General features: G+C 52.4%; 2 protein-coding genes across 7 annotated transcripts in view; one reads left to right on the top strand and one right to left on the bottom strand.

The window, feature by feature from the left end:
- The window catches only part of VWA5B1 (von Willebrand factor A domain containing 5B1), a 29,734-nt gene extending 13,602 nt beyond the window's left edge, over positions 1 to 16,132 (bottom strand). For 3 of the 5 annotated variants that reach the window (XR_012583762.1, XR_012583763.1, XM_074558735.1), the window contains exons 1-11: positions 14,521 to 14,883; positions 14,155 to 14,309; positions 8,974 to 9,143; positions 8,556 to 8,717; positions 7,988 to 8,210; positions 7,692 to 7,834; positions 7,325 to 7,456; positions 6,937 to 7,061; positions 3,789 to 3,965; positions 845 to 955; positions 181 to 383 (exon numbers count right to left, since the gene is read on the bottom strand). Coding sequence is in view for 3 of the 5 variants with exons in the window: in XM_074558735.1 (XP_074414836.1) it covers positions 181 to 383; positions 845 to 955; positions 3,789 to 3,965; positions 6,937 to 7,061; positions 7,325 to 7,456; positions 7,692 to 7,834; positions 7,988 to 8,210; positions 8,556 to 8,717; positions 8,974 to 9,143; positions 14,155 to 14,309; positions 14,521 to 14,688 (1,769 nt within the window). In the remaining 2 variants the exon portion in view is untranslated. Of the gene's footprint in view, positions 1 to 180; positions 384 to 844; positions 956 to 3,788; positions 3,966 to 6,936; positions 7,062 to 7,324; positions 7,457 to 7,691; positions 7,835 to 7,987; positions 8,211 to 8,555; positions 8,718 to 8,973; positions 9,144 to 14,154; positions 14,310 to 14,520; positions 14,885 to 16,108 lie in introns of those variants that run through there. The other 2 variants (XM_074558737.1, XM_074558736.1) reach the window with 2 other exon arrangements.
- A 3,100-nt stretch (positions 16,133 to 19,232) lies between these two features.
- Positions 19,233 to 23,137, top strand: part of LOC102072273 (ATP-dependent RNA helicase DDX19B) — a 211,082-nt gene continuing 207,177 nt past the window's right edge. Inside the window, exons 1-4 of one of the 2 annotated variants that reach the window (XM_074558740.1) lie at positions 19,233 to 19,390; positions 20,330 to 20,378; positions 20,792 to 20,845; positions 21,714 to 21,849. In XM_074558740.1, coding sequence (XP_074414841.1) covers positions 19,334 to 19,390; positions 20,330 to 20,378; positions 20,792 to 20,845; positions 21,714 to 21,849 — 296 coding nt within the window. In that variant the 5' untranslated portion in view covers positions 19,233 to 19,333. The remainder of the gene's footprint in view (positions 19,391 to 20,329; positions 20,379 to 20,791; positions 20,846 to 21,713; positions 21,850 to 23,137) is intronic. The other variant, XM_074558739.1, reaches the window with a different exon arrangement.

Below are 23,137 nucleotides of genomic sequence, written 5' to 3'. Positions count from 1 at the left end.
AAAAAGCATCTGAACTTCTGGGATTCGTTCCAAACCCTTTGAGGTTCTCCCATGGCTCATAGCAGCAATCTCTCCTGCCTCTGTCTCTGAAGTGGGGACGTCTGTGAGAGGGAGCTGTGCTCAGGGGAAGGCACATGGCAGCCTGTGCCAGCTCCTGGCCCTGCAGGGCTCAGTCTGTACCTGGTGGAGCAGGAGTGGTCCCGCAGCAGCTCCAGAACCTTCCCCGTGCTGCTGATGGCCCCGGCTGTCAGCACAAAGAGCAGCCGGGGGTGGCCCCTGTGGAGGGGCTGGCGGAGGAGCCACTTCAGGGGGGACAGGAGGTTGGTGCTGCCCATGTCAGCCCGGATCCTCCTGATGCTCTGGCAGGCGATGAGCAGGCTCTCCTGCCCAAAGGAACAGGGCAATTGTCAGCACCAGCACCCTCTGAGCACCAAGGAGAGCCAGGGGAGAGGCTGAGGGAGTTGAGGATGCTCATCCTGGTGAAGGGAAGGTTTTGGAGAGACCTTAAAGCCCCTTCCAGTGCATAAGGGGGCTCCAAGAGAGCAGGGGAAACACTTTGGACAAGGGCCCGGAGTGACAGGACAAGGGGGAATAGCTTTAAGCTGAAGAAGGGCAGGGTTCGATTTGGTATTATAAGGAAATTTTTTACTTTAAAGGTGGTGAGGGCCTGGCACAGGTTGCCCAGAGAAGCTGTGGCTGCCCCTGGATCCCTGGAAATGTCCAAGGCCAGGCTGGATAGGGCTGGGAGCACCCAGGTATAGTGGAAGGTGTCCCTGCCCATGGCATGTAAGGTCCCTCCCCACACAAACCAGTCAGTGATTCTGTGAACTGTGGGTTCACCCACCTCACAGTAGGCCTGGCTGACAGGAAAGAGGGTCTTGAAGGTGGATCCAAACCCGATGATATTGAAGAGACATGCTGGCATCAGGCTCTTGAGAATGACCAACAGGGCATCCTGAGGGGTAAAAAGCAAACAGGCATCAGAACACTTGGATCCTCCCTGGCTGCCCCAACTTCACCAGGAAAAGCTCTGCCCAGAGCATCCCATCTGATTCCCACTTTCACCTGACAACAAACCAACTGCTTCTTTCCCATGCCTCCATATGACCCAGCTCTTTTCAAAGTCCCTTGATGATATTTGGGACATGAAGCAGTGAGGAAAATGGGAAGTCTTTGGGAAAAAGGACAACAAAGAACTGAACAATTTTTTCTGTTTGTTTTTAAGGGATTCAATTTGTGCTGGCAACACAGTGCTGCAGCACAGAGCTGGTGGGTGAGAAGCAGAGTGTGAAATTGAGAAGTGCGACACGCAATGCATCTCAATGCCTAAACTTGCAGAAAATAAACAAACAGCTTAAAGTTACACAAAAGGAAAAGCCTCCCCCATCCCCAATTCTCTTGTATTCATAGCTGGCTTCAATTAAAATAACTGGGAGACAACAGATTTAAGCTATTTTCTTTACCAGAGGTGGTTATCTAATGTGTCTATTCCTGGGCTTTACATAAGGCAAGAGCAACTTGAATTGTCACAGTGGTATTGTGGACAAGTCCAGGACAGAGCTTGTGATCACAGGAACTGGGCAAGAGCTGCTTAAGGAGCTCTTGAACTTGTAGGAGCAATTATGTGGCAGGAGAGGAGACCCATTTAAAGCAAAGTGTTTATTTAAAGCAAAATGTAAAGCAAAGTGCTCAGGAGCAGCTCAGTTCTATTTAAATGCTGATCAAGGCAGACTCCTGCCAGTCTGCCAGGGCAGCAGAAACCCTCCAGCCAGCCCCTGGAGGAGCTGCCAAGGTCAAACGAGCAAGAATTTCCTCCTTGAGATGTCCTACCAGTGGCAAAGACCAAGTGACCACAGAGGGACACAGCGAACTCCCTGCCTGGGTCCAGCAGGGATCCCAAAAGCTCCTCCTTACAGGCTCCCAAAGCCTGTAAGACTCAGCAAAAAACTCAGAGCTGGAGCACTGAAAATCAGTGGAATAATGTACAAGAGCAGGGCTGCCCTTTAACAGGCTCTGGAGTACTTGAATGCAAGCTGTTATCTCAAACCTACGAGGATATATTTATACCACTGCTCCCAGATGGCTCCCGGGATGCTGGCTCTTCCAGATCTCAGTGCTGACATCCCATCTTGGAACTCATTACAAGGGAAAAAATACAAATTTCCAAATATTTCTCTTAAAGCATTTCCCAAAATGGGCAACCGATGCCTGCTTGCTATTTCAGCAAGCAGAAAGATTTATTGCTTCTTATGGTAAATATTGATCTTGATCCTGTTGCACTCCATAGCTTTATGGCAACTCAATAAGGAGGAATGTTTGCTTCTAGAAAAGTCAATTCCCAGTTATTAGTGCAGTTTTGCCAGCGAGCACCATCACAGCCTGGCTCTTCTCCCTGGCTGCATCAGGGTGGGAAAGGAGCTGGCTGCAGGAAATTTAAATCCCTGAATTTTCCACTCCAGCTGCTTTGGACAGGTGCCCCCCTGCTCTGCACAGGCCCTTCCACCCCATCCCTGAGTGCATCCTGAGGCTGCACAGCTCCAAGACCTGTCATGCCATGCATCCAGCCAGCTGAGGATGATGCAGAAGGTTCCACCAACCAAAACCCACCCAAACCCTCTCACAACAGCTCCTGCTGTAAGGTCCCTGGTGTCTGTGAGTGACAAACAAGGATGGAACACTCAAAAGAGGGACAGTGGGTTTCTCCCTTGAGGTATCTCCTCCAAAATCTCCCTCAAAATATTTTTTCCTGAAGGGGAACAGCTTTTTTCCTGTTTCTACAGCCCTCCTGAGATGGGGTTTCCATTTCAGGAGCAATCAGAGAAGGGCTCTGATCCTGCAGGTCCCCATCCCCAGGGGACAATCCAGCCTCCACAGAGGCTGCAGAGACTGTGGTGCCCAAACCCAGCCATGCTGGCAGTTGGAAAGCAAAAATCCATGCTGAGAAAAGATTCTCAGACTGCTAAAGGTGCTGGGGGAAGGGGTTACAAGCCCAGAGATATCCTGTTCCCCTTGGGAACAGCCTCCCTATCCCAGGGGATGCGCTGCAGCCATCTGCAGGCTCCCCAGCATCCCAATCCTTGTTGCTGAAGGTGTCTGTCCTTCTTCAGCAGTTCCCATGGAAACTGGAGACAGATGGGAAAGGAGATGTGCTAAAAGATGGACAAGTTCAGGAGGGGGTCTGTGGGAACCTCATGAGGTTCAGCAGACCAAGTGCAGGGTCCTGCACCAGGGCTGGCTCTGGGTAAGAGCCACATCTGACAGGGGAACCTCAGACCCACAAAATATCCTGACAATGCTATTTTGTACTCAGAGCTCTTGACACAACTCCCATAACTATCCACCAGGCTGCTGGTGGCTATTTGTGTTTGGAAAAGGGATGTCTCATATTTAAATCATTTCTGTGTGTTCACAGAGATGTGAAAAACCTCTCCTAATGCATGGTCAGCACCTTGCTCGCCTTGGAGCTCCCTGGAGGTTTCCTCCTAGGCAGTCATCACCCAAAGCCCTTCTGGACACAGGGAGAGCTGGAAAAAGGATGCACAAAACATGCCAGCAAGAGAGGGAAAGAAAATAATTTTACATTTTACATGCTGATAGGAAGAAGCAGAAGAGAACAGGGGAGAGTCACCTTTGTTGCAGGTACCAAAGGAGCACCATGGTTGAGATGACTGAAATGCAGCCTATAATTACCCCCCATGCCCTGATAATGAACAGTTATGCTCTCAGCACCCCCACTGCTCTCTCACTCATCCCTGTTGACAGGCAGGTGCTTCCCTTCCTGCAGGTACCTTGGCACGGCTGATGCTCACAGCACTCATGCTCCTGCTGCGCTCCACCAGGAAGATGAACTCGCCCTGGGCTGTCCGGAGGCCTGGCTGCACAGTCCTCAAGTCAGGGCAGAAGTTGAGCATGATGACAGGGTGGTGGGGGATGTCCTTGTTCAGCCTCTTCCTGATGATTTCCGTCTGAAAGAAAGCAGCAGACAGCTCCAGAGGTTGATTTTGAGAGGTTGATTTCTCCACCCCATTTCAATTTGAAGGGAATCAGAGCAGGGCTCAAAATGCAGGTACATGGCCTTTTGTGGGCCAGAATCTGCTTGTTCAGAGGTGAAACACCAGGGTGGGCCAATATCCAGATGTCCTGTTCTGTCCATACCCACAGTATTCACCATCCCTGCAAGTGTCCAAGGCCAGGCTGGACAGGGCTTGGAGCAAGCTGGGATACTGAAAGGTGTCCCTGCCCACGGGATGGGACAAGATAAGCTTTAAGGTCCTCTCCACCAAACCATTCAGGGATTATATGGAGAAACTGCACACTCAGGTAAAAGCCTGGAGAAATAAATCAAAATACCTCGCCCTACCCAGCACCTTGCAAATCTGATTCTCCAAACATTTCATTAGATCCTTCCCGAAAACCTGGTTCATTAGCACAGCTTAGCATCCCACCGAGGCACACCAGAGGTTTTCTCCATGGTCATTCACTAATGAAGTGTGAGATGCAGCCCTTGATCTGCTGCATTCAGCACTCCAATTCATTCCTGTCGCCTCTGGTTTGCTGCTTTTTCTGCCCATTTCTTTTATCACTTTTCTTTGTAGGGATTGAAAGGCTTTGGAAAGCTGAGCCGTTTGCTCTGGCCACGGCTCGATAGGAACCCGCATGATCTCTGCACTGCACACAGCTCCAATTGCTCTCTGCATTTTCTCTCCTTCTATTTCAAGTATTCATTACAAATGGGATAAAATAAAACTGGTAAAAAACTCTTGTGATGGGTTTATAATGTGCTGTTACGTGTGTATCAAGCAATAACGGGTTCATGGCCTCAGCTGCTTTGCAGGGAGCTCCAGGACCCCACATCAGCCCAGCCATGGCCTTTCATCCCTGGGTCTGAGTGGGGAAAAAACTCCTCAACAGCAGCTCGATCCTCAGGGGCTTTGTTTGCCTCTTTTCTCCTCTTTCTGGCTGCTTTTCTCTTTGGTTTCACAGGGAGCAAACCAGATCCCAGATAACTGGGCTTGTTTTCTCCAGCCATGAGTCACATTCCTCAGTTTATGAGCTGATGACCAACCTTTGTTTTCTAAAACTCACTAACTCCCTGTGGCTCAACACACACACACAAGCTCTGCATTCAGCTCCTCTGCCTGAGCACAGCTTCTCTGACCCAGTGAAAAGACAGGTCCCACTCAGAGGAATAAGCCAAGCTCCCACTCATCCTCCTGCCTTTCCTTTCTATGCTAATGGGTAGAAGGGAAATCATAAATTAATCAGCTGCTGAGAAATCAAGGGGCTTTTTCCATTTCCATTTTCCTCCAGCCACATGACATTATTTTCTTTCACAACTTTTCCAGTTTATCACATTCCAGACTAGAGTGGTTCTTGCTGTCTCTGTACAAATACTGAATCGTGGCCCCGGACCTATCCACAGAACTCCCTGGAATGCTCTTGGGTATCCATGACACAAATTTCCTGTGCAATCAAGATGAGCCCATACTTTGGGATTTCTCACTGACTGGAGGGAATTTTAGAGGCAAATCTTCAGTAAACAGCTTCAGTGGAGCTGCTACAGGTTAGCCAGAGAAGAAAACATCTCCTCACCTCCCTTCCGTTCCCATCACCCATTATCCAATTACAGTAAACTAATCAGATTTTGTTGAGTAAAGTTGATTCCAGTGTGCATCCATCCCCACCAACCTGCAGCTGACAGCATCCAAGCTTTTTGCATAACAAACAAAGGGAGGAGAATTACTTATCATTTACCGCTGAAATTTCTGGGCTAATTTAATTTAAGCCAAGAAGTGGCCAATGTCCTGCTCCAGGCAGCAGCAATTCCAGCCCATCATCTACCCCAGGTATTCCAGGCATTTTCTCTGCTCCCTGCAGTTGTTTCCCAGTCCTCCTGGGGCACAGGTGGCTTTCCTGCAGGGAAATGTCTCCAGAATGATCCCCCCTTAGATAATTTGACATGCTAAATGTGCAGAAATAATTAGGGAGCCATCCGAGGCGTAGCGTGGGAGTTTCATCTCGTTCCACCTGCCACACGCTGAACACAATTAGAGGAGACGCCTGCAGAGTCCCAGCCCTGCCAGAGAGAGTGGAGGGCAAAGGGAAGGGAGGAGAGGAGGGTTGACAAGTCTTTGGTGAAAGAAGAAATCTGAGCAGCACAGGGAGACACCCCTGCAGCAGGTCAGGGATCTCTGCCAAGACAGACCCAGGATCAGACACGTGGAGAAGGAGTTTAGGGGGAAATGAGCATCCCTGGGCACACAGGAGAGCCCTGACTGTGTAAAACAGGAGCTGACACTGTCAGCCCCAGCTGTGGCCACACAAGCACGACCTGTCCCTTAGGAGAAGACGCCCACCCTGGAAATCCAGAGGGCTCTGAGCTGTCTGCTCCTCTCCGCTGATCCCAGGCACACCAAAGACTTGGGCTGTCACTCATTCCCTCAGAACTGCTGGAAGACGAGGCACAAATCCCAGCACAGATATTTTTCTCTTTGCTGCTCAGCAGAACAAAGAGAAGTCTCTCCTACCTTGTCTTCAGTTCAGCTCATTATTCCCAGGAAGATCACTTCTTTCTCTCTGACAGCTACCCAGAAACAGTAAACATTTACCGAGCAATTAAAAGAATATTTTATTCTATGTCATTGCAATAATTATAATACCCTTAATACTATCACAATGCACCTCTCTAATTATGCTATGCTAGACTAGCACTAATTATACACACAATAACCATCTCAGAGCTCCTTCCCCTCTCAGTTTATCAGCAGCACTGCTGAATTTCCCCCTCTTCCTCCACACAAGCCCCTCTCTGAGGGAGGATGCTGCAGGTCTCACTGGGACAGTGTAATATCTGATGCTGGAAACATGGAATCATCTTCTAGCTCAGCTCCAGTCCATGGAAAGCCCCAGCTAACACCTGCAGCTTGTGTTTCTCACCTTTTTCTTGGCACTGGGGTCTTTCTTAGTGCCTTTAATGAAATCATTCTTCCCCTTCAGGTGTCGCTCGTACTCTGCGGGGGTCATGTCACCCTCTTCCATTAAGACGTGGGGCATGTGGGGCTCTGTAAATGCAGAGAATTGTGTGAAGAACAGCTGTGGCTACAATTTGGGCCTGGCAGAGATGCAGGCAGCCTTGGTTGGGAAAACAGCAACCCCTGTGAGATTGGAGAGCTCAGAAAACCCTGAGAGGGGCCAGGATTACCTCCCGGGAAGCCTAACCTTGACAATATTTGCAAAACCAGCACTAATCCAGCTGTCTCCAGAGCTACAGATGAGGATCTCAGGAAGAGGCAAGAGCAGCAGAGGGGAAGCAGAGCCCACCTACCACTTGGGTGGATCAGGATCTCCACGGGTCTGTCGAAGGTGTGTTTGTTGGCCAGTGTGATCACGATGCTCTTGGCAGAGCGAGCTGAGGGGTCGGCGTCTGCTCGGATCTCGTGTGTGGGGCTCTCAACTCCTGCAGGGAAAACGAGGTGCCAGTAGGGATTGAGGGTGGGGACACCAGGGAGAAGGGATGACAAGGCAGTAGAGGACAGGAACCCATGTTAGCATCAATCCTGTGCTGGTAAATCCACCCCAGCACAGTTAAGTTGCCAACACAGATTTACATAGAGGAGGAGGAGGAGTGTGGACATTGCCTTGGGGAAGTGATAAATCAGCCTTGTGCAGCAGGGCAGCCCCAGTGCTCCTACCTGCCAGCAAACATGGCCCCCGGATCTCCAGGTGGAAGCTGAATTCATACTCGAAGGGGTTGGTGGGCTCACTGTCCAGCAGCTGAGCCAGGCAGAACCTGCTCCCTTGCTCTGGGCTCCCCAATCCACAGGGGTGCTTGTCCCTGATGGTGAGATAAATCCAAATAAACCCTGTCAACGTGTGCTATGCTCCCAGGAACTGCAGGTCTGCCAGAGGTAAAGACTGCAGCCACTCTCCAGCCTCCTGCAGCCCCAGGATCAATCCCAGACAGAGCCCACCCCGTGGTTTTCCATACATTTGGAGCTGGTGGCTGGAAAAGCTGCTGGCATTCTCCAGGCTGGGCTGGGGGACCCTGGGGACACACACAGCTGGCAGAAGGACCCTCACCACCCCGCTGGGCAGTGTCTGCAGCTCAGAAGAAGTGCTGATGAAGATGGAGACACTTTCCAGGGGAGGAATCATACCCAGGTTGGCCACAAAAACAATCCTCTCCAGGTCCTCATCCATCATAAGCCTTCCTGTACAGAGATTGGACCATGCCAGGTATTGCAACCATGGAAAATACTCCTTTCCAGGCCTCCCACAACTCCCAGCCCTGGATCAAACACCCAAAGCCGCCACCAATGCACACATATCAGCTTTCTCTAAAGAGCCCCAGCTTCTGCATCACTCCTTTGGCTGCCCAGAAGCAGCAGTGCTTTCCAAGATGGATAAGACTGACACTTTTGGCACGAGCACCACAACCCCTCATCTTCCCAAAAGGAGCCCCCTTGGTGCAGCAGCATACACCAGCCAGCCACCCCCATCACCTCCCCACTCCCCTTCCCCTCCTTTTCTCCCTAAAACACCCTCAGCCCCCTCACCACTTCCATCACCAGCTCTTCCAGGGGGGAGGCTGCAGCTGTTGAAGTAGGTGTCATCCATCTTGGCTTTGTCTTTGATCTGCACTGTCACGGTGCGCCGGGACACGGCCGCCTCGAAGCCCACCACAGTTGTGCCCTCGTCCAAGGGGTACACAAAGAGACCTGCCAGCCAGGAAGGGTGTCAGCAACACCCACCTCTTTCCTGGACCCACCAGCCAGGTCCCTCTTGGCACTTCCCAAGTGGGAAAAAAATCCCACTTGTGGGATTTTTCACACCTAAAAAGTTGTAGACTTGGACACAATACATTTGGTTGTGCTTCCCACCAGCATCTAAAGGTTGAAGGCATGCCCAGAAACCCAGCACTGCCATATCCTGGCTTTAAAGTTCCCATTCCAAGCTTCACTCCTTCAAACTTGCCTTCCACAGCCTGGGGGTCTGGGTTGTGGTAGGTGAGCAGGGCTGTCATCCCAAAGGCATAGCCACTGACGCAGGATGTCACCTCGGACGCGATGAGGGGCAGCCGGGAGAGGGTCACACGGTCAACCAGCCCTGGCATCTTCCTGGGGGTCTCTGGGTGATGTGGGGAGCTGGAGAGAGAAAGGTGAGAATGGCTGTGGAGCCCCGAGTGCCCAAAATGTTTGCATGGCTCTGCCACCTCATTCTGAAACCCTGAGTGACCTGGGGCAGGATGAGACCTGGGTTTGATGACTGCAGTGATGGGGATGGGGATGAAGCAAGACCCCGATGGGAAGACAAGGCAAACCCTTGCCCCAAATCCCCATTGGCACAAGGGAGGAGGTGCAGATGAAACCTCCCTGGCTGGGGACACAGCCTTGGAGGTGCATAGTCCCCACCTCCCACACTGCTGGAGTCTGAGCAGAACAGTTAACATCTTTTTCTGTCCCTCTTTCTCCTCATTATCCTCCAAACCAACAACTTTCTCCAGGATAAGACTATGATCATGAGAGTTTTCCTTTCCCCTGGGGAAGGAAGAGTAGGCAGGCAGAGCCATACACGCTGCTGCCCTCCCATGCCCTTGCCCATCCTCATCCTTGCTGATTACAGGGAAGTGCCATTGCTCTGCTGTCCTGCATCTCCAGATCCTTCCTGCACAGGCTGACTCATCCCTCCCTGTGCTCAGCCGACACATTCAGATGCAAAGTGACTCCTTATGCCAATTACATTCCAACTCTTTTCCCTAAGCAGGTTTTCCTCCATTACAGCTCCTCTCCCCCAGGCCTCAGGGTTTTAAAGGAGACTTTTCAGGTGGATTTTAGGGCCCCATCCTGCTCCCCCAGGGAACCAGGAGAAGTTGCTAGGCAGCAGTTCTCCCTGGCTGGATCTGCAACGCTTTATGCAGTGATTTACGAGGCCCAGGAGAAGCCAGCAGCACTGAAATACATCAGTTTCTCATTCCTGCGTTATTAAAACCCACCTTTATATGCAAATGCCACAGAAGACATCAAGGCCACGAGCTCGGTGAGTGCTCGGGCAGGAAAACAGCGCTGAGAAAGGACAAAGGGAGAGTCAGGGAGAGCAAGAAGGGCTGTCCAGGATGGGGGAGAGCAGTCAGGGAAACTGAGCACAGGAAACAGCAGCAAAGATGATGATGATGGAGGGCAGTAATCCCAAGGCACGCCCCTGGATCCTGGCCAAAAACCTTAAATTCCTGATTTAATCCACCCCTCCTTCCAGCACAAACGCCGCTCACGCCAGGAGCTGCCCAGAGAGATTGGGGATGCATCCATGGGGATGCAGCCCCCACAGTCAGGAGATGGATGGAGTCCCAGCTGAGCCAGGGGAGGCCATCCCAACAGGATGCTCCAAGCTGTGCCAACAGGGCCTGGGAAGGCAGGAGCTGGCAAGGGTTCATCTGCTACAGGGAGAGACAGTGAAGGTCCCCCCACTTCAGTATGTGGCAGAGGCCACCAAGGTATGGGGAAGTGATTAAATGCCAGGTGGGGGAGGAAGGAGGGAGAATTATTTTACCTTAGGGAAGAAATAATAACAGGAAGAAGCTCTCTATAACAGCTTGGCACAACAGGAATTCATTATGGGACTGCCAGAGGGGTGAATTTGGGCTCCTGGAGCGTGATTTCAGCTTGGAACTGGGGACTTAGTACAGAGCCACAGGTGAGATCCAACCTCCCCACATCTCCTGCACCCATGGAACACTGGGGACATAGCCCCCATGGGAGCCACTTGCCAGCAGGGATTTCTGCATCACCTGGGCCAGAACAAACACTAAGGGACCCTTGGTGAGATGCAGAGCCCTGTGCCATCCCCCGTTAAATCCAGTCAGGAAAGTTGCACCTCTCCTGCACCTCTGAGGTGGCTCAGAGGAGCCTGGCACCAGCTCTCACTGGTGTGCCAGCCGAAAAATTGGCCCCACAAGGACAGGGAGGGCTCAGAGGGCTCTTCCCAGCAAAAACCCTTTGACAGGGGACGCTGCCAGCAGAGCCGTGGAGCTGCTCCACACAGCTTGTGTCACCAACGCCATCAAGTGACTGCAGTAAAGAAAGGGAGAGCAGCAGAAAGGCTGGAGTGAGGGAAAGCAGTGGGAAGGCTGGAATCTCTCCCCTGTGCCACCCAGGAACTCAGCACTGGTCCCTTGCCTGCTCCCCATCCTGCCTTTGCTGCTATGGGATGTGCACCCAGTCTCCGTTCAGGCCATGGGGCCTGGGCTCTCAGGATGGAACCTGGCAGGACCCTGCATCCCAAAAAAATTACCAACAGCAGGACCCTGCAACCCAAAAAAACTACCAACAGTTAATGCTGCATAGAGTACCCCTACACACACTCAGTCCTCAGTGTGTCCCCTCACTGCCACCAAACGTGTCACACACAGCAGGCCCAGGGCCATCCCACAGACCTGGCCAGGTGCCTCCTGACCTCACACTGTATCTGGCATCCCAGGAAAAAGGGAAACCACTGAGGGTTACTACCTTCAGCCCTGAAAATACACCTGTAATCCCATCAGCTGGGGAGCACCTCAGGGCTGGCACAGACATTGTCCCTTGGCCAGCTGTGTTCTGGACCAGGCTGCTACTGGATGGATCTTTTTGTTCCCCCTTCCTTTCCATGACAATCCACTGCTCTTCCTGGCCACGGAGAGGAGAGAGTGTGTGTGATCATCCACTGCAGGCAATGCCCTCAGCCAAACCCTGTGCCCCACAGCAGCTGCTGCTGCTGTGACATCCCCGTGACACGCAGGGAACACAGGGCTGTGAGCCAGAGCACGGGCTCCAGCCCCTCACAGGGCTGCAGTGTCTGTCCCAGCACTCCGGAGGGGCTGGGGCTGGATTTTATGGGATAGGAAAAGGTGTTAATGTGCCTGGAAAATGGGGGTGGGGCTTGAAGCACTGCTTGGAGCTTCCTGGGTGTCCGTCTGTGTCTCTGAGCACTGATGTGCCCTCAAAAAATCTGTTTGAGCACGTGGAGTAAAGATAGGGGCAGAGTAATGCTCATCTGAGGTGAATTTTCATGCATTGAGAAGGAAAACAGAGCAAAACTGTTGCTCTGTCCAGCCTGGCTTCTGGCAGGGCATGACTCCCAGGAGTGGGCTGGGGTCACCACGGATCTGTGGCATCCACAGCCGACAACAGGATAGGGAGAGGCAAAGCAGGAGCTGGGATAAAACCCGACACAGCTCCACCCAGCCCTGCTGCCTCGAGGGCAGAAATCAGTGGCAGCCCGGCTGCTTCTGCCCCCCAGGCCAGGCAGGCTGCCGTGTCAGGCCCAGCCCTGGTGTCACACCTTGCATCAAACGCATTTTTGAGCAGCTGAATCACTGCCCCGCCCTGCTGTAACCCCTGACCGGCCACAAGCTCGTTCCCTTGGAGATGTCGCCTCCAGGTCCCAGCTAGACGTGGGGCACATCCCCACTGCTCAGAGGACGCCTGGCTTTCTGCAGCTGGGTAAAATATTCCTTCCACGTCGTGTGTCTCAATCAACACTGACATCCAGTGGCTCGCCGGGATGACGACAGCCAGAGCGCCCTGTGGAGATGTACAGGTGGACATCTGGTGTACATGTGGTGCCTGTTGCACCACAGCCTCCCATCAGCATTCCTGGACAATCTCCACCGGGAAAAAACACCCCCACTGTTTGCAAATCCAAGACAGGAGAAGCCTTGCACTTCCCAAACTGTCAGGGCTCTCAAGTAGAATCACCCTTAGGATTTCTCCCTGGTTTTCAGGGCCTCAAGGCTCAGGGAGATGCTGAGGGACCCCTGACTTCACCTACTCAATCCACATCACTGCAGGGCATGACTAAGACATGCAGGAGTTCTCCAGATGCTTTCCTCCAAAGCACAAGGCTCAAACCTGGCCAGGAAACTGCGATCAGCTCCCAAAATATCTCTAGGAAGAGGAGAAAATGGGGTTTGAAAGAGCACCCATAGCACTGTCCTATCTGGAAGAGCCTGGATCCCCCATGGCAGACCTGTGAGACACTCTCAACAAAGGCTACAGGAACTCTTCTCCCATCTCCAGCCTCCCTTGCCTCAAACTGCAAGCAGAATATCCCACTTAATGGAAAACCAGGAAAACAGCCACTGCAGGCCCCCAGAGGGTGACAGCAAGGACCCCCACTGCCACAGCAGTGACAAGGATTGCTGGCCCCAAGGGCACCCTGAGGCCTCAGATATGGAAACTGAGGAAAGGCTGGGAAGCAACTTCTCCTGCCAGGACCCAGTGGAAGCAGCCAGGTGCCCCTTCCTGAGGTGACACAGTGCCAGGTTGGGCCATGACTGACAGCCCTGGCAGAGACAGACTTTGGGGACTGTCAGCCATAACCCTGGCAAGTGTCTTGGACCACCAGTCTGGCCCCAGAGTTGGGTGTCACCGACTGGATTCCTGTCCCAAGCCCCTTCCTAGAGCTTTTAATCACATATTTCTGACACAGGGCTTAGTTAACCCCCACCTTGCCAGGCTCACAGCTGGGGGGAAGATCCCTGGGCTGAGCCAGAGGGAGGTGTTGGCCCAGACACCACCTAAACCTACCAGGCAGGCTGCTTCCTGCCTGGGGTGCATCCAGATGCAAGGAGACACACAGGGCCCCCAGGAGCAGCACAGCCCTTCTCCATCCACCCCTGTCCTGCCCTGCCCCAGCCTGTGTGGTGGATTCCAGCCAGGTGTCAGTGTTTTGATCCTCACTGAGGGGATCAGCCCCCCTCACCCTGCCAAGGTCACTCCTCCTTCCCCAAACAGTGTGTCCACAGATGGGTTATCCCACTTGGCTGCCCAGGACAGCAACAGCCCATCACCCCCAGCATCATCCCCCCATCCATCCCTGTCCTCTGCCTGCACAGAGATATGGACACAGTCACTACTAAAGTCTGTACAATTTTTGGGGAGGGATGGGATGTTCCAGGACTCAGCATCCAGCTGGGAAAAAAGCAAGGCTGGGAAGCAGCAGCTTGCAAAGTGTGGGCTTGTGCCTGCACAAATATTATGACAGGGATCTCTACAGTGAGCAGCTTTGTGCTGGGATCGTGCACAGCCTTGGGAAGTGACACACACACACACCCCTCACACCCACCCCTGCGGAGCTAAAAAGGTGCAGGAGCAACTGGAGAGTAGCCGCTGCTTTTCTTACCTTTCCTGGGAGAGAGGAGGAGGAGAAGGAAGAAAGGGATGGGGGGGTTGGAGCAACTTCACCCACTCTTCCAGCCCCTCTGCGGCTGGGCTGGGGAGGGCAGGAGGGGCAGGAGGAATCCCGAAGGCGGCAGGCACGGCTGCGGAGCGCTGTGTCTGGAAGACAGGGAGAGAGGGAGATGAGGAGAGAGGGAAAGGGAGGGAGAGAGGGAGAGGAGCAAGCGCCGGGGCTCGGGGTGGGGGAGCGCTGCACCACCAGCCACCTCAGCAACCGGTGGCTGCACCCCCCGGACCCTCCCCAGCGGGCAGCGGGGCTGGGGGAAGCCGGGGAGCCCGGGGGTCCCGGGGGGGCGAGGAAGGGTCTTACCGAGCCGGCTGCAGCAACATGTGCCCCGGCGGGGAGGCTGTGCCCGGAGCCGGGAGGGGTTCTGGCTCCCCTGGGATGGGGGGCTTCTGCACCCCCAGGGTGGGGCTCTGCCCCCCGCCGCTGACTCAAAGTGTCCGGAGCTGTCTGGGTGACCATCACCATCATCATCACCCAGTGGAGCCATTTGTTTTGTCAGGGAGGTAACCATGACAATCCCCTCGAACACCCTGGCGCTTCCCCCTCCCCTCGCTCCCCTCCTGAGCCCGGGGGCTGCGGGGGAGACAACGGGCGAGGGGCGAAGCCCATCCGGGCGGAGGAGATGCCCCTGAGCTGGGCAGGCTGGTGGAGAAAAGAGGCTGAAACTCCCCTCACCCATGCCCACCATTTATCTCCCCGGGATTTTCCGCAGCAGCTGCCGGGAGGGGAAGAACCCACCGCATTCACCTTTGTCATCCCCTTTCTCTTTCAAAGGAAGGAAAGCACCCTGAAGCCCCCCAAAATCAGCTTGCATCACTGCTCACTGGCCTCCTGTGCAGCCCTAGGCTGGGTATCTCTCCCAGCCTTGCTGTTGCCCCCATTCCCATCTCAGCTCCTGCACCCTCTCCCCCCCAGGAACCCCCAAAGCCCCTCAAGCACAGCCCCCACCCATGGGGGTACAGAAGGACCCTCCCCACAGGAGCAATGCTGTGCTGAGGGATGAGCCTGGTGGGATACAGTCCCTGCCCTGAGCAACTTACACTTAAACCCTGGAAAAACTTGCAGAAAGGGGAAACTGAGGCAGCTGGAGGGACACAGACTTGGACTTTGTCCCAAAGCAGAGCTGGACACCGAGCCTGGGTCACAGCACAACGAGGGTAAAGCTCCTCTTTCTCCCCCTGGCCTCCAAGGACACATCCACACTGCAGGATTGGGATGACCAGACATGTGGCACCCCTAATGACCCATCCTCTCCCCCAAGAACAATGTGTTTTAGAGGAAATGGCAAGAAACTCCACAAACAAATGCCTGATCAAGAATTTTTTTCCTAAGCCCAGCTCCCAGGGCTGACTTCAGCCTTGACCCTCCAGAATTTATGGTTCTTGCCAGACAAATAAGTCAGCCATGGCAAAACACAGGTCCCGTGTTCCCAGTGCCTGTAAATGTTTGTTTACCACAGCTTGTGGCTTCTGGGAAGAAAATAACATATGCCAGGAGAAATCCTGGGATTCAAACCAGCAAATGTGGTAGCAGCAGGGTATTTGTTTAGAAGATAAAGCAACATCTGATATGGTGGATGAGGCAAGTGTGAGACCTCAGGAAGACACACATGGAGTTGTTTGGGGGGAATTAATATTTAGTGCTGATGCTGAAGCTGCATCACCACAGTGACCAAAAGTGCTGCAGAACAGCTCACAGGTGTTTGTTCCTCCTCATCCTCTCCAGGCTGGCTCTGCCCAGGACACCCCACCATGGATGAGGGCCAGCCCCTCCCAGGGAGCAGCAGTGGGGAATGGGATGGGTATAAATGAGGCAAACCAGGGAGGGGACAAGCTAAAAGCAACATTTGAGGTCACCTAAGTGCCATCTCAATGCTTGTGGCTTTACCCACCTGGGGCCAGGCAACAGCAGCACCTCCAACCACCACAGAGGAATATTCCCAGTCCTGGTTCATGCCTGGGTGGACTCTGGGACTGGCCAAGCTCAGGACAGGTTTTCCAGGCTCATTACCCAGCTCACTCAAGTGTGCTCGTGTGGTGCTCTTGTGCTGGGAGATTCACATGGGCTCAAAACTTACAAAAAAAACCAGAAAAAAGCTAATACTAAACTAAATCTCCTGCTGGATGGACAGCAACAAGCACTTCTCATGATCTCCATGTGTGTTCTGTATGTAAATGCCATTTTCCTCAGCCTGGAATGCTCTGAAGAAACAAATAATCACTCTGTTGGGAGACTGATGATTAAAAAATGATAACATAGGGTTGGGCAGGGATTGCCTCCTCCTCCTCATCTTTCTCCTCCTCCTTTTCCTCCTCTTCTTCTTCCTCTTCCTCCTCCCTGCAGCATGTTTGTGTGTGGGCAAGGAACACTGACCTGTTCGGGGTATAAGGACCAGAGATAATTTCAATGAAATTCCACCATCCAACCTCCACCATTGTGAGCTCTCTCATTCCAGCACAGCCAAACTCTGCTGGTTTAAATAAATAAGCGTTTATTTAAACAAATCTGAATATTTATCTCATGTTTAAATGAATAAATGTGTAATTGTATGACAGCAGAGTCTCCAGCAAAATCAAGGACCCTGCATGGAACCCACAGGAAACCCACACCTCCAGGATCCCATCCTGCTCCAGAGACTGAGGAGAAAAGTCCTTCCTCATGGGCAGAACAGAGAAACACCCACCACAGGCACACTGACAGGCTGCACAGCCCTGAAAATCCCAAGGAATGATTGCAGCCAAGGTCAAGGAGCAGAAAGGAGGCGTTGGAAGGATCTGCCCCCAGCCAATGTTGTCTGATCACAGTTTTCTTCTCAGTACCTCTGTTTCCCCCTCTCTAAAATGGGACTAGTCCCAATTAAATGTATTTATGGGAGGTGTGTCAGCAAGAAAACATTAAACTGGAAGCACGAGCCTATCAGCCTCTGGGATTTCCCACATTCATCTTTATTTTTACCCTAATTAACTAATTAACATCTCAGACTTGCCTTTGGCTGCCTGCTCTGTTGCCATTGAAAATCTCCTTGTGTTCAGCTCCAGTGTTCAGCATCCTCCTGTTGCCATGGAAAAAAAGCCATGATGTCACCTCCACAACCACAGCTCCAAATACAGACCCCAAAGTTCACGTGTGGGGCTGGGGAGGGATCCCCACAGACTGAGGGACATGGGGCCACCACGTCCACACAGGAAACTGAATTAGATGGAAAAGTATCAGATTATAATATTTGATAATAACAGGATTTAGTTTTAAGGAAAAAAACAACCATGGTTGGTGTGAAGAGAGCAAGAGTGAAGGGTCCAGCCCCACCTGGGATAAGATTTCTCAGCACAGAAAGAAATAACAGCTCAGTTGGAAGTTGTAAGTTGTTGGGAACAAATGGAGTGTCTCCATTAAAGGGTAGGGGGAATACTGAGTCAGGGAAATATCCTTGGTTTGAGAACTTGTGGCTGATGCCTGCAGGCTTGGCCATTTTATTGGTTCTGCTGCAAGGAATAAAAACACAAATTCAGACTGTCCTTGAGAGCTGCTCTGTCAAACAAGGCTCAAGGAAGGGAATAGCAGCCCAGCAAGGAAATCCCACAGGCTCTTCCCACATTTCTTTAATTTCTACTTTCCCTTTTACTCCTCTTTATTGCAAGACCTTTAAAGAACAGGTTTGATACTAGGTCTAAGCTGGCTCCTGCCCTACAGCAGGAGACAGGATGGAAATTACTCTTGCAGCTCCTGTCACTTCTAGACCTCCATGACTCATTCTCCTACCTTGTTTTCACCTCCACCCCTGCTCCACAGACGGAGCTGCGGTTCCCTCACAAATGTCACAGTGTCTGCGTGATTCTCCCCCAGCCCTGGCTCCCAAAGGGACTCCATTCCATGGGAAACAGAAGCTGCAGCCTCATGCCAGATGACACGGCAGGGCCTGACCCTCAGACTCAAACCAGACAGGGGGAACAGCCCCACCCTACCCCACATGGAGGGCCTGATCCACAGCCCCAAACCAGACATGGGGAACAGCCCCTGCCCACCCCATATGAAGGGCCTGACCCCAGGGATGGCCACATCACACAGGGGACTGAGCCCCACATCATGTGAGACACAGGCTGACCCCCAGATCATAGTGGGGTCCTGATCTCAGCCCCACAGCATGCAGGGCACCAGGCCCCTGAACACAGTGTCCCTCAACATACAGGGGGCCTGAGCACCCAGCCCCACACTGCACAGGGCTCACAGCCTCACAGGGCACACAGCCATACCCTACACAGGGCACACAGCCCTGCACTGCACAGGGCTCACAGCCCCACAGAGGGCACAGAGCTCACAGCCCCACACTGCACAGGGCTCACAGCCTCACACCCCACACAGGGCTCACAGCCCCACACCCCACACAGGGCTCACAGCCCCACAGGGCACACAGCCATACCCTACACAGGACACACAGGCCCGCACTGCACAGAGCTCACAGCCCCACAGGGCACACAGAGCACATAGCCCCACACTGCACAGGGCTCACAGCCCCACTGAGCTCACAGCCCCAATCTGCACAGGGCTCACAGCTCCACAGAGCGGGCTCACAGCCCCACACCCCACACCCCACACAGCGCACACAGACCCACAGAGCTCACAGCTTCACCCCATACAGAGCTCACAGCCCTACAAGGCTCACAGCTCCACAAAGCACAGGGCCCACAGCCTCACCCCACACAGGGCTCACTGCCCCACAGAGCTCACGGGGCTCACAGCCCCACAGGGTCACAGCCTCACCTCACAGGGCTCACAGCCCCACAGGGCTCACAGGCTCACAGCCTCATCGCACAGAGCTCACAGCCCCACAGGGTCACAGCCCCACATTGCACACAGGGCTCACAGCCCCACAGAGCGCACAGCTCACAGGGTCACAGCCTCACCCCACCCCGTGTCCACCTCTCCCTACCCCAGACACCCCGCTGTCACTCCTTGTCCCCCGTCCCCTCTCCCGCCGCCCCCGGAACGCGCAGTCCCCGGAACGCCGGTGTGCGGCCGAGGTTCGCGGGTCCGGGCGGTGCCGGGGCGGTGCCGCGGGCGCGCAGGCGCCGCTCCCGCCCGGCGCCATCGCGGCTGCTGCGGCCACCCCGGGCCGGCCATGGCCACCGACTCGTGGGCCCTGGCCGTGGACGAGCAGGAGGCGGCGGCCGAGTCGGTGAGTGCGCGCCGGGGCCCGCGGGGGCTCGGGATGGCCCGGCCCGGTCCAGCGGCGCGGGGTCCTCCGGGCCGCGCGGCCCCCGCCGCCTCCTCGCAGAAAGGAGCGATCGAGAAACGCTTTTCGCCCCATTTTCTGCCGTGGGGGCAGGGAGGGCCCGAGGTGTCCAATTTTCCCTGGGCTTGGGCTCTTCCTTTATAAGCAAGACGCCCAATTTTTATTTATTTATATTTTTATTTATTTATTCACTTACCATTATTTTAAAATTTTCTTCGCCTTCATCCATTTTTTGCGTATCCGAAGGGCAGAGACGTCCCTGCCATCCCACTCGCCCTCCATCCAGACACTACAGCGCTTCAGGCACTCACCCAGCCTCACCTCTGTCCTCCAGCATCCAAAAAAATTCCTCTTTCTCTCATATTTTTTTTTAATGAAAAGATGTAACTTTGTACCTCAGAAAAATTGTTTTCTGTTTTTTCTGTGATTGGGCACAGAACACTAACTGAGGATGTAGGGAAGATCCTCAGGGCTGCTCCCCCTGCACATTTCAGGTGGTGAAAGAAATTCATCCTGGGGCAGCTTCTGCCGGCCAGGACAGGGCATAGATCCTATTTCCATCCTGGAATGCTGATTTTCTTCCATTTTCCATCAGCAGAGCTATTGGGGAGTGGAGGGTACAGGACACAAAACAACCCTTTCCCTGTGTTGTCATTACAGTTTAAAAAATTTGTATTTTTGTTTAAACTCCTGCTTAGAAATAGTTGTATTAAAACTCTTGAAATCAAGAGTTCAAGTTTCCTCTTGTGTCTTCATCCCTTGCAGTTGAGCAGGGTTTGTGCAATACTTGATAAAGCCAAAGCTCAGGTTTTCCTAGCTGGAATTAGAATATAGGGAGCTATATTTGAATTTCTCTGATTCTGTGTTTTTCCTCATTTCTAGTTGAGCACTTTACATCTGAAGGATGAAAAAACCAAACCAGATGCCAATGGTGAGTCCCAGCTGCTCAGATGGGCTTGGAAAGGGGGGAATGTTTCCCTGTGGGGCTTCAGAGCACTGATGCCAAAGTAAATTCCTGGTAAATCATGAGATTCCAGAAGAGCTGAGATTAAACAGCAGCACAGACTAAATATTTTGGTGTCTCAGGGAGCTGGGTGAGCAAAATCCATTGGTGTGGTTGCTAAACTGCACTTGGAGCTGGTGCTTGGGTTTCCTGTGCACAGCAGTGGAGCAGGGCAGTTCTCCTCAGGAAAATGAGCTGTGTGGAGATTTTCAGGATGCTCCAAGCAGCTCCTCAGGAAAATGAGCTGTGTGTAGCTCTTCCCAGGATGTTCCAAAGCTCTGGGGTGTGGGCTGCCCCCACGCCCTGAGCTCACCTGTGCCCCCCAACCTGTTCCCATCCAGGTGCCGTTGTCAAGGCAGATGACAATGTGGAGAAGTCGGAGGATGAGGAGAAGGGTGAGTGCCTTCCTGAAAAAAGCTTTGGCAAGGATATTAATTTAATTTAATCATAACTATATTGATTTAATATATACTTAAAGTAAGTCTGCCTTATGTCTCAGGAGCGCTGATCTTGTATCCTGCCCCAAGGACTTAATTGTAAGACATGTCCTTCCTCCATAACACTTTTAAAGGCATTGTGTCCTGTAATAACTTGGGAGACTCCTGGATTAGAGTGGAGAGAAATAAGGGGATAGCAGTGTCCTCAAGGCAGGACTGGATGCAGGAGCAGTTGGATAACCTGGAGCTGGGATTGCTGTAGGAACCAACAAGTTGTGTTTGTGCAGTGGCTGCTCAGAGGTGGGTAAAGGCTTGTGTTCTTTCAGAAGGGGGTTTTAGGAACAGATTTAGTAGCAAAACCCCAAAGTGCAGCAGTTTAACCTCGTTTGGATCTCTGTTATCCTCAAGTCTTGTGATTCAGCTCTGAAATCTTTTAAAGTACTTCATTTATCCTCAAACCTTCCTTAAAAATAAAACCCTGGGAGGTGTCTGCCCACATGTCAGAGTGAGGGTTGAGGAGGCCCTATCCTGTCCCAGGTAGATGCTAAGCTAAAAGAATTTTAGTAAGCAGAGATCTGGATGTGTTAAAGTCCCCCTTAGAACAGTGCTCATTTGGTTTGTCCTCCTGGGTATTAAATGGGAGAATCTCTGGGATCTCTCAATGTCTCATCCAGGAGGTTTGGGCTCTTCAAGCCATTACACTCTAATGAAGAATTTCAGTATTTGGAGGGATTTTGTCCCTTTTAAGTGGCTCAGGAGTTCAGTGGGAGCAAGACCTGGAACAGGCTGTGACTGATGGATTGATGTTTTCCACCTCCTTTCCCAGAGGACAGAGCTGCCCAGTCCTTGCTGAACAAGCTGATCCGCAGTAACCTGGTTGACACCACAAATCAGGTGGAGGTGCTGCAGAGGGACCCCACATCACCCCTCTACTCTGTCAAGTCTTTCGAGGAGCTGCGCCTGTAAGTGCCTGCTGGGATGAGCCAGAGCCTTCTCTGCATGGAGTTGCAAATCCTGGGATCAGATATATTAATTAGGCTCCCTTATAACTGGGTTTTTCAGTTTGTCATGGGGAGCCTTATATGTAACCTCTGAGAGAGAGAAGTTTTGCTATAACTGCCAGAGCAGATAGGAATTTGGAGCCCATCAGGTAGTTGGAACCTCTCCCTCATGTCCTGAAAAATTCCCTGGTGGCATAGGAGATACCACTTAAAAGTACATGGGTTTGTGTATCAGGTTAGTGCCATCTGTCATTAATTAATGTGTCATTTGTATTATTTAAGTGCAAGGAGAGTTGGTTTATCTGGGTACCTGGTGGGGGTTTCCATCTGAAACAACAGCAGTGAACAGCACAAAAGGAACAGCTTATCTTTACCAGCAACACTGGATTTATGTACTGGAGACACCAGTATTTTCTGACTTCCTTCCCCTTGAAAACCTCTACCAGTGCAGCTTTCAAGGGATGATAACTGTGTTTAGGGCATGGTTGATGGATATATGCATTAATATGCTGAAGAGTGCATCCTGTTGGGATTGCTGTGCTTGTGTTGATCTCAGGTTTGTTGCTCTACAAGCTCTGCAGCAAAATGGGAGCTAAAGAGCCTTCTCCCCATGAAATGCCAGGGTGTTTTGCTTTGTTAGTGTTTGTGGTTGAGTGTCTGCAGAAAGAAGCTGAGGTCCTGCAGTGCCTGTTAGACTAATTCATTCCTGTGTTTCAAAAGGCAAACAATCCCAGGGAGCTAATGACAGGGACAGCCAGCCTAATTGAGTCTTCATTTTGTTATGACTCGGGGTATCCTTGGCAACTGGTGCAGAGTTGGGCTTTGTCTGTCCTTGCTTGGAGCAGCACAAGGTTACGTTTTCAAAGGGCTTTTGTTCCAGCCATCATTGGAAAGCAATACAGGATTTTTGCAAAATTATATTGTGCTGAATAGGAAGTTACTGCAGTGAGAGATGTGGGCAGGAGAGCTGTGACCTGCTTGCAAAGGAGAGCCCTTCTGAGAGCACTCACAGCATCCAGGGAGCACTTGGGGGTCATCAGCTGAGAATTTCCAGCACCATAACCCGGGTTTATGTTGTTCTGGGGTCTCCTTGTCTACACAAGTGTCTGCTGAGAGTAGAAAGCTCCCTGGAGAGAAAGCAGCAGATGAGAGTTTGCTGGCCAGCAGTGTCAGCACACAGTTCTGGGTGTGAGGGCTGGCTTGCAGCCACAGATCACAAGGTGTAGTCACAGCAAACTGAGCTAATTAT

This window comes from Zonotrichia albicollis, chromosome 25 (genome assembly GCF_047830755.1).
Source record: "Zonotrichia albicollis isolate bZonAlb1 chromosome 25, bZonAlb1.hap1, whole genome shotgun sequence".
NCBI lineage: Eukaryota > Metazoa > Chordata > Aves > Passeriformes > Passerellidae > Zonotrichia > Zonotrichia albicollis.
Note: the sequence above shows the minus strand (reverse complement) of the source record. Positions and strands in the feature narration are given on the sequence as shown.